Source organism: Folsomia candida, unplaced genomic scaffold, assembly GCF_002217175.1.
Source record: "Folsomia candida strain VU population unplaced genomic scaffold, ASM221717v1 Fcan01_Sc006, whole genome shotgun sequence".
In the NCBI taxonomy this organism is placed as follows: domain Eukaryota; kingdom Metazoa; phylum Arthropoda; class Collembola; order Entomobryomorpha; family Isotomidae; genus Folsomia; species Folsomia candida.
In genome coordinates this window covers 1,377,676-1,388,643 of record NW_019091198.1, presented here as the reverse complement: position 1 = coordinate 1,388,643, position 10,968 = coordinate 1,377,676, and the positions used below count along the sequence as shown (strand labels likewise).

Here is a 10,968-nt window from a genome sequence, read left to right as displayed (position 1 = left end):
TAGAATATCATCGCCTCCGTTTTACTAAATTTTGATTGATTGAAAATTGGATGGTTTAGCAAAGTCGTTGTATCAGCGCTCCAGCTTTTGATCAATTTGTTTAGCGCACATAGTACTTGTAGACCTTGAAAAAATTAGTTTTATTGTCCATTGTCTTTTGAAATTTATTATGTTTTTTTTTCGCAGAAGCCATAATTTATTTGATCACGCAAAACTAGATCATGCACATGACATGGAAACTTCAATGTCTTCGTTCTTGTTGGAAATAATGCATAAATATTTATTCAATTTAGCCATACCGATTAATTAATCTAAATAAATCAAGCTGATTTCAGTTAAATTAAATTTTGAAGGAGCACTCCTCCTTACGTAATTCATTTGATACGTAATATTTTACTTGCAGGAAAACGAATGACTTGTTTTTATGCAGATTTTCAAAATCTCTATGAAATTTTAATTGTCGGCCTCGTTACTATTGCCCTGCAGATAGCCATCCACTAAGTTCTACATTTCAATAAGTAGAACCGAATGTCCTACAAGTTTACAGCTTTTGAGTTTAAGATGTGTGAAATTGATTGGGGGAGAGCCAAGCAGTGACAGAGATTAGTGGTCCAGATTAATTTAGTAATACATGAGGCTGCTCATTTGCATAATTTTTAGTGACAACTTAACTTACTTGCTAACCTCTAATTAACTTGAACTTGACTTGACTCGCACTGCTGCTTTTCCGCCGGGCAAGGAAAACAATGGATGTATGAAAAAAGTAAATTCGCAATATGGTGGGCACGATTCGATGAGCTGTGCCTTGATCTCCGACATTTTTATTTTTACAATCGCCATCTGGCTCGCCTTGACATGCAAGCTAAGCCAACTGAAGGGAAAAATAGCAAAAGTCTGACATGTTTAAGAATATTTTTTTCTCCTTTGTCTCGTCTGCGCCATGTGCAAAATTCGTGAATACATTAAACTAAGCCTCCCTGATTTGCATCATCTCACTACTTGCATAACTAAATATGTCCTAGCTCGTGTATTTAGCTATAGGACTTGCAGCAAATTTTTTATCATTAATTAGGACTAGATATGGTAAATAATAGTCTACGCTAATTTCACATTTCTCTGAAAATAATTGCTGCAGCAAGTTTACAAATTATTGACTGGATTGCAAATTCATCTCATAAATTGCTCGCGAAAATGGAGAAGAAGAAAGAAGAATGGAGGGCCGGTGGACATGTTGGTTAAATTATGGGCCAGATAGACACCGCGATTGACCAAGTACAAACATTCTCTCACTTACAAATGCGAAATCACATAAATTAGCCAGATACATCGGCGAGTGGAAATGAGCATACAAGGCAACATGGCACATCGTGCCTACTTTTTCTTGTTCTTTGCCTTCCACAAAATGAAAATATGGTTTGCATGCATGCATGTCACTCTGGTGATTTGAGGTTCTCATTATATGATAATTAAAATGCCATGTTCTTTAAACTCAGTGGAGACTAAAAGGAGAAGATTTTACTTACACTGCCATCAAGGTGATACGCAGCGTCGTTTCTTTGAAGATTAAATTTGTCCGTGCATGTCACCTTTCGCTAATGGATTAAGCAGGCAATTGTGTCTAATGGTTTAAAAAGGCCAAAGTTTATGCTAACGGTTCTAGCATTACTGTTGAGGCCGTGATTTTAAAAAGTACAAATTAACCAGTTGAAGTTTCTTGAATAAGTGGAATATATATAAATGTTAAAACCTTTTTTTACCTAAATATTGACGAATTTAAGCATTTAGTATTACCTAATTTGCTCAACTGGAATTATGTTTAGCTTTCTATGCATTTCTAATTTCGTTTATCACAATGATTAATTGGTGTATTCATATAATACTTTAAAATTCTTAAAACTGCGTTGCCAAAAAAACAATAATTAATTGAGAATACGCTTGCATGCAAATTTTTGTTGAAAATTTTGTAGAGATTTAATAGTTTTCAAAGAATCAGCGACCCGAGCAGAATTTAGCATAAAACGGGAATGCAGCTTATCCATCCTTCCATTATCATGTTTATCCAGAAAGTTGAGTTCGTAGTTGCTATATTATTACTATTGGAGAGAAGAGCGAGGAATGTCAACCACCGTGATAAACGAGATAGGAGATAGGACAAGGTGTGAAGACCTAGTCGTGGGGAAATAGCAGGATAACATTGTCCTCTCCTATTCAACCCATTGTTGACATTGTCGCTGATACTGCTCGAGGTAAATGTGACTAATCTCTCTGCAGGCTTGTTCACATTGTTGATCCTGAATTTGTGGGTGTCATTAGTCAGATTGGTTAACTTGGGGTTGTGTGTCGTATGTGTACGTATGTAAATTATGTACAGCCGTGAGTTATGTTATGACACGGATTCAATTCTTTTTATTGGTGACACTAATTGGGGGATGAGGGTCGAATTCGAGACCGTGTAGAAAAAGGATGTTACAGAAGATCGGCTTCTTCTTTGCCTAGGAGAACAGCTTAAAACTCTTTATCAACCTCAGCACTACATTTCTTATGAATGATGGGCCCAATTATTAACAATGCGAGCAGAAGATTTGAATTTCAATGTCTTTAATCAGACATGAAATATTTTTCACCCTGAAATAGTTGAGGTTTAATATTTTTCACGGCAAGGAAGAGATTCCTATTCTTAACTCCCAATGAGGATGAGAATCCTCCGTTATTTACAGTGGGTATAAAATAAGTTTACTGTAATATGCATGCAGTTAAGATGTAAGTACCACTTGCAGTCCTGTTTACAAAAATGTGGCAAAACTGAAATGTAGTCATGACTTCTTGAATAATCGAACAGATTAATAAACTTGACAAACGCTAATCCTTTGATCCGTTATAAACATTTGTTATTTTCATCGATTAATTACGACTTATTGTTACATTTGCACACTTGGACCAACTTCTTGAGCAAGTGAATTTTCTGTCAATATGCGACGAGACTACGAGATCGAGAATATCTGCAAAATAGCAGATATTTTCATGAAACTTTCGCACATTACAGAGTACACAGTTATCTTTTATACGAGATAATTTTCCAATTTTTATAGTTTAGTCAATCAGAGCTACACAACTTAGCCAAATCAATAACCTCAACCAAAAATGCCAAAGCAGTACTTTGTCCTTCAAATATAAAAGTTATGAAAATGAATGACATGTACACAAATCACAATCGCCACATCCCGGATTGAGCAATCTTGTATTCTTACTGGCCGTTTTTCTTACCATTCTTTTCAAAATTTAGAAATCATAACTCTTTATTAAACCCCTTTCTGACTTTGCATGCTCTCTCAGCATCCATCGGATCTATTGAATAGTCCACTAAACAACATTTTGAAACGTCTCCTCTCGAAATAGTTCGGCATATGCTTAACACCCGAGAATGAAAAGAAATGCGGGAGTAAAAATAAAGTCGAGAGGGTTAGTTATCTATTCTGAAGAGCAATAACAATAAAAATAAGAGGCAGTCAGGGAAGACGAATAAAGCTGGTAAAAAATGGCCAGGTGATGGGGAAATTCTTTGTTGAATAGTCGTCTTCGTCGTCGTATGTATACGTGTGAGTGATACTGCATATGTACGGAGGCCTTCCAAATCAAAGTGCTCTTCTCATCCAACTCTTACCTTCTGGGCATCCCTTCTACTACTCTGGCAAGAACCTTCCAAATTATGAATATAATTATTACCATTACCTTCAATAACTCTTTGACTCATCATTCCGTCCGATTGATGCGATGTCATGATTAGATATGCGGTTAGTTGAGTGAGGGCGATTGATTGACGCTGGGGATGATGTGATGTGAGCAACTCATGCTGATCACTGCTTTCTCATTTCACCCTTGTTTATTTAGCTATGCACATAGTTGCAGTAGTTACCAAATCTTCTTCATAGTCCGCTTGCCTTTGGTAACAAAGTTATCTTATTTTCAAAAGTCGTCTACGTCCCATGAGAAGGAATGTATAAGGGAATTTGTATATATGCAAAGTATGAAAAGGTGACGGAATCATCCTTCTTCCTTATTACGCATCCATCGTCATCATCATCATAATCAAAATCCGAATCATTGATTTGACTTGTATTAAAAAAGATGCATGATTTGCTCCTGTACAACTTCCAGCAGCTTTAATCCATCATGACGATTCAAATCATTGCATTGTTGAGACAGTCGATGCGGTGCTGATGCTGTTGATAGTATGACCTCACCGCAGTCAGAAAGTAGTCGAATCATAAATCAAATATTGGAGCAGAAAGATGAATGAAGCTTGCTTTTTGATGGCGCAATGCGAAAGACGAAAAATCATGATACAATTATGCTTGACATTTTGGCGTACAGAATTTGTAACTTTAAAGATGCACAAAATATTCTCACTAATTGTTGTAACAGATAAATACTTGCATTATTACTCACCTGCATCAACTAATCAATGTCTTTCCATGGATAAATATTCCGTCTATATTTTCTGTTTTCATTCGTAATGACCTTGCCCAGCCTTGCCGCTGTCTGAAACCAAATTAATGATTGCCTTCATGTTCCTACTCCAATTTTGTTTAGGGAAATAACGAAAGGGGAGTTGTTTTGATTTTGATGATGTTAATTTCATCCTCGTCGATTCTCCCACAGATTATCACATCGAGGGAAGAATTCAATTGAATAGGAAGTCAGGAGTGAACGAAAGCGAGTATTATTAGATGGATGGATAGATAGGCATCTTTTGATGAGCTGTGTAGTTGATTACGCATGAAGAAGACGGGTGAAAATACATAAGTAGCAGAAGCAACAACCTAGGCCAACAACAACCTGCCTACTACTTACCTGTCTCATTTTTTATCGTGTTCTCCCCATTTTATTTTCGTCCATTAACAGATCTTTCGAAGAACACGACTCCATTTCATTCAACATGTTTTACATTCAGGATGATGATATTTTCTCTTATTTTTAACAATGAAATACCAGTCCAGAGCTCCGTTGCCGACCCGCCGACCTCACTTAACTTATCTGAATATAAAAAAGTCAGCCTCCCTCCACAACATTTACTTTACTTTCATTCGACAATAGGGTCGAATAAGATCTTGGAGCTGATCTTGAGATGAAAAACAATGAGGATTTAGGATACAAGTAGATCTATGACCTTCAAAAATGTATTAATCAAAAGTTCTCACTACGATACATACATGCTTGACTTTTTGAATTTAGTATCAAATGTACTTCAACTGCAGTCAAGATTTTTTCATGCAATATTGTACTTTGCAAAGCCTTGCCCTCTTTGAATAAAGGAATGACTAGAAAAAGTCAAAATCAAGAAAACAATCTCCGTCAGTGGCAGAATGTTGATGTTATGACCTTATTATCATTATTTCTGTGTTGCTGCTACTTGACCTGAGCGACTAGAATTATTACTGCTGCGGTAAGACTACCTATGCCTGCATCTCCAAGGATGAGGTGAACAAGGGAAGTACATATATTTATGTATTACTGATTGTGAGACTTGACTGACCTACCTCCTCGAAACAACAACAACAGAAACGAAGACTGTGAGAAGTCGTCCTTTGTTTTTGTTTCCTTTTTCAGCTTCTGTAAACTTACGCTTGTTTCTCGTATTGCAACCGAGGGAAGGAATTCTCTGCTCCTTTTCTCATTCTAGATTGGATCCAATTAGAACATTCCAGGGCTCAAGGTGGAAAACAGAGATAAATATGGCTCGGTCACCGCAAAAGAGGTCTTTTATGACTTGAATCTCACACATCTTCCTTTCCTTCTGATGGCCATTCGACCAATTCGACTGAAGTGAGTGAGAAATGCTCCCGTATAATTCTTTAGTTTTTATGGTCGATTGTAATTAGATTGGAATTACAAATGATATGAACAAGAGTGCTTCACTACACGTAGTTGAGAGTAGATGCTTTAGCTAGATGAATGCAATACCTATAAAACAATAGACTGGAGGAAATGATGATGATAGATTTATTTCTGTATTTCAACTCCATCAGACGAAAAAGTGCTTGGGTAGCGCTTGGCGAGGTCGGGATCAATTGCTAATTTGTTTACCAGTCGACCAGGTCACTGAAAAAAGTGCGTCTACTTACGAAAGTTTGCTGGTGGTGTTTTATCGGAGGTGTCTGTTCAGCTGGTCCACGAGAAGGAAATAAAAATTTTACGTATACAACTTTCCGAATCACAAAGATTTGTACTTAAAGAATTTGTATTTAAAGAAAGAATTAGCAAAATTTCCTTAGTTTTATGCCAAATGAATAAATTAAATGTTAGACAACGATAAATTGAGACGAATAGACTTATGATTTATTATTTTATTTTAATCAGTGAAACTGACATTTAAAAAATCTAAGACTAATTTAGTTTGGATGCCAGCATTATTTTCCATTCTTTCTGTATAGATTATAAATATAGACATTTCTAAGCCTTGACATTGATGCATATAATCCCAAGTTTTTTGCACTTCGGGGAATTTGAGATTCTTAAACTTCAAGTGTTAACTACTCTCGTTGGATGTATATAATATGCTTATTTATCACTGCAGAATTTTGCGTACTATAACAGGAGAGGAAAATTGTATTTAGGTTTTACTTAATTTGCCATTTTGGCGACATTTTAGCCAACTCTAATCTTCTAAATTTTGCAAAGCTTAATTCCACAAATCAATTTTATGTTATTTCATAGTTTGACTAGTTTTTTTTACTTTCAAATCAACGTGTGGTGAAGACTTATATCTTAAAAAATTAAAATCTCACAGAGGTAATTCATTTTATGAATTTTTGCACATGAACGTTTCAGGCTCAAACTTGGGATTACACAGGACGCTCCATCTACAAAAATGCTATGTTACCATCAAGATCCAGCACTGGACCACTTTCACTCAAAGATGCTCTGACTGAACTCAAAATGAAGCGTATGCATTATGCATTACTTTTGGTTTCCTTCTTCATTTATTTCCATTTTAGCATTTCTACAAAAATGACTCAAAATTAGATTCATTATTTATTTATTTTATTTTATTTTGAACAATGAGCAGTATTTTTACATATAGTCAATTATGCATATCACGAGTAGGTGTGTCTGTACAGTAGAATATACATATGCAAATATTTGTATGCATTTCTCAGCTGCGTCGCAGGTGTGAATAGTAAAATTTCTAGGTCAGCCAATCCAAATAATCCAATACATATGTATGTTCGTCTGCAGTTGGTTATCATCACAAGGACCCAACAACCTAGCTGGTTTTCTGAATCGGCTTCTTCAGAATTCCCATGCTCCTCAATTTCTTCACAATGAGGGGCGTGGCTGTCAGCGTTATCCCAATTCGTGCAGGGGCAAAAATTTTATGCACGGCATACGCAACCACGAAAGTGCTCGCCCCTTGGGTCACTTTGCTCTGCAGAATTTGCTCTCCCACACCAATTCGTGAAAGGAGGTCCACGACGTCTAGACCGCTACAATTCCAGGAAAAAAATAAAAAAAGTTTAGATAAGCATTTGTTCACCAGTTAAAATATCTTGTGCCAATTTTGAAAAAAAAACAAATATCGTTAAATGCGGAATGACACAATTCGCAGGAATTTGTCTATTAAAAATATAATAAAGACTTGCATAAGGTTCTCAATCCATTCATTACTTCCGAGTTGGTTTACACAAAATGGCATTCCTCGCCATACTTTTCTCTTTTCTTCTCCCACACCCACCGCCGCATGCATAGGCCTGCACTCATTATATCATCACGTTATTAAGATATCAACGCAACCCATCCGTCGGATGATGATGCAACCAGGAGTCAAACCTAGTCAATCCCTTCTTCCATCTTCCCCGTAATCTGGCATGGATTTAAAGATAATCTGAAGGTAAAGTGTAAATATGTGTGGGGACGGAGGAAGCTAATCAAAATAAAACATGCATCAGAGAGAAAATGACTCATAATATGGGTGTACTCTGTGTGTGTTAAATGAATGCTATTTGTTGCCAAATGCTTGCTGCTGAAATCCGCTTCCTTCCGAAAACTCACTCTTCCAATAGTTTGGCAGATTTGCAAAAGGTTCTTTTCGTGGCTGTGTCGTGTTATTGCTTGTTAAAGTTGGTTAGTTAGCTTGTTCGTTAACATTTTATGCACTCAAGCAAAATTGTCAAATGAAAAATTGCGGCGTTAATAAGTCAGTAAATTGGGAGAAAGTTTGACATGATTTAACACCCAACTACAAGGTGATTAAAGGAATAAATAATTGTGTTTCCCACACAATAAGTTGATTTTATCCGTATGTACTTGAATGAATTGTGCCGATTTTATGAACATTTTGCCAGAAACTTTCCAGTATTTTTTGGACGAAACCCAGCCAAATAGATTGAGCCGGCACGGTTGTACCATAATCAGCAGAATGATGATTTGGTGGCCGACCATTCGGCGTAGGTGCCATGCACACATGTACGAATTTCATGGAGTGGATCGAATGAAGCGACCGTGAAATGAAAATGTGAAAATGTGCACCGATTAAAAGCTGCACTTTATGGCACCCTAATCGTCTCCCCATTTGTGTTGTGCTCCATTTATTGGCCAGGAATGAGCCTGCAGAAACATCATTAATTTTTTGAGCCAAAATCATTCCTGCCATAACATTTGCTTTGATCGACAAATGATCCCGACATAAAATCACAGCACAAAATTCATTGAAAACATAAATATGAGGCGTGTGCATGATTTAAGAGGTTTTTCGGAATTTAGGATTTGGCAATTTTATTGGGATGTGCAAATTGGGACAAATTTTGAAGGCTAGGCTATTTATCTTGTTATGTGTGTATTTAACCGCTATATGCTCTAATAAATAAACAAGAGTAATCTCATTCCTTTCCTTGTTTCACGAAAATGCATAAATAAATCAAAACTACACTCACGGAAATGTGATAAGTTAATGTAGCATATTAGAATTTTCCCAGCATTTTTCCTATAATCCCTGTTATGTCAGCTATTTATGTGTTTTTAAATGGAAAATACAACGAAAATGTGACAATTTAAAAATTTATGCACACAATTGGTTCAAGTCTTAATCAGAATTTTTATCAGAAGATAATTCTGACATAGTTTGGACAAACTTTTATTTAGCATGCAGCCCAATGTTCTCTTTTCCTGAATATTTTTGTCTTTTAAAAAATAAAGAGTTTTTTAGCGTTTAGTGAGCATCTCGAACCTCCATCTCATTATCGGAGAGGCAGAGGCATCACTAAACTATATGCACTGCTCGCTCGAAATGAGTTTGAAATAGATGCCAATCCAGCTAGTGTGAGTTTCTAAAATGAATATACCTTGACACGAGAAGGTAGAACATTCCCAGCGAGCACAGCGACATGCAAATGTGAAATACCAAGACCGTGGACCCGTAATCCTTCACGGCTTGCTTTAGCTTGGCCTGTCGGCTTAAAGGCTGATCTGCCACGACTGGTGATGACGTTGACGACGACGATGGTGTCGATTTTCCATCATCCTGCGAATCCAATCACAAATTAAAATAGGTCAGGGTGGCAAAATTATTCGTTATTTAATGTCGTGTTGTTAACTGACCCCAACGGTAGTACTTTGCGACTCTGCCTTCGTGGCCCCCTTCTCATTGCTTAGTCTTTGACTCATGGTATGCAAAAGTTTCCAATCGACAATAGTACTTTGAGGTTGAAAAATTAACCCTCTTTTCCAACTTAAATCATTTCGTATTGTAGTGGTGAAAGTTGGTGGTAATAATTTAAATACCTTCGTTTCCTGAGGTTTAAAGTTGTAAAACGACCTTTGAAAAGTTGTAGTAATTGCTGGTAATACTAAGCGATGAGCGACGTGTTGATTAATACGTACTATTTGTATCATTCTTAGAATTGTGTTCGAATTGTATCGAATCGACAATGTGTTAGAATTGTCGGCTTGTTAATACTGCGATAGTGTGTTATGTATTTATGTATAAGAGAATGGAATATTTATTTGTCAACTAATTTTACTGCCATGACTTGTGACTGGCATACACACTGAACTACCAATCGATTACAATCTGTAATTGTCACTCTTTTTTTTTACTAACAAGTGATTCAAATGACAAATCCATATATACATAAATACATTTATTCAACAGCAGCTGGACGATGTGTATCAGTTGCTGGAACTGAATTTTGTGTGTACATACAGAACCATAGTATGTATTTTTTGTGTAGAATGAAGGCCAAACCACTTGAATAAAGGGGAATCATCGTCATGAATGTTCGTTAAAAGATGTGCATGAAGTAAAAGTGAGAATTTCTCTAAATCATACTAGTTTTGGGATAATTTTGCATTATCATTCACTGCCAATTGTTATATGTACCACTAACAAGTAAGGCTCTACACTTTCACCCTTTGTCATTTCATGCCTATATTATAGAGCGTACAGCTAATTGATCTTGAGACATATTGTGCTGGCCGCTTGTGTGTGTGTTAAAAAAAACTTTTGAGTGATTCACCACTTTTGGCGAAACAGCTAAAGGTAAAATTCAGTCTCCTGACGACCGAGAAAGAATCCGGTGAGCCGGGCAAGTTGTAGAAATCGGATTCTTTCCTAGGCCTCGTTAAAATATAGATATCCAACCAACGGGTAACACGACGCCCAAGAATATGCGACGAGCACCCATTGCCTACTTTCCGTCTTGTGCACACATTTCGTACTTCTTCATGCCTTGCACTCCTGGTCGTCGTTATCGTCGTCGTCGTCGTAAGGAATTCAGCATGGGCCTCAGTAGATTTAAAAGCAGTAGAGCAACCCGTTTCTGAATGGTGAATGGGCAAGCAAAATTTTCAGGGTTTTTACTGTCAACCAAAAACCGGGATCAAACCGAGCTGGAAATTATAGGACGGCGAAACCCATACCACGAATACGTACACACATCCCACTAGTTGAGTCTGCAGATTTGGAAACTGTTT

General features: G+C 36.8%; 1 protein-coding gene across 2 annotated transcripts; it reads right to left on the bottom strand.

Annotated features, from left to right (window-relative positions):
- Positions 1–6,997: 6,997 nt before the first annotated feature.
- Positions 6,998–10,248, bottom strand: LOC110851139 (protein FAM210B, mitochondrial). 2 transcript variants are annotated; one of them, XM_022098789.2, is made up of 4 exons: positions 10,135–10,248; positions 9,595–9,951; positions 9,339–9,517; positions 6,998–7,484 (listed from the first exon to the last, which is right to left on the bottom strand). In XM_022098789.2, exons 2-4 carry the CDS (start codon positions 9,886–9,888, stop codon positions 7,265–7,267), a joined length of 693 nt encoding a protein of 230 aa, XP_021954481.1. In that variant the 5' UTR covers positions 9,889–9,951; positions 10,135–10,248; the 3' UTR covers positions 6,998–7,264. The 2 variants fall into 2 exon arrangements, with proteins under 2 accessions (XP_021954481.1, XP_021954483.1); XM_022098791.2 differs by having other exon boundaries at positions 9,595–9,691; positions 9,778–10,192.
- Between the last annotated feature and the right edge of the window lie 720 nt (positions 10,249–10,968).

Coding starts and splice junctions, on each gene's coding strand:
- LOC110851139 (XM_022098789.2), bottom strand. CDS start 9,888: ATGATACAAATAGTACGTATTAATCAACACGTCGCTCATCGCTTAGTA. Junction 9,518..9,594: donor CGCAAAGTACTACCGTTGGG/GTCAGTTAACAA, acceptor TTGGATTCGCAG/GATGATGGAAAATCGACACC. Junction 7,485..9,338: donor TTCTACCTTCTCGTGTCAAG/GTATATTCATTT, acceptor CTGGAATTGTAG/CGGTCTAGACGTCGTGGACC.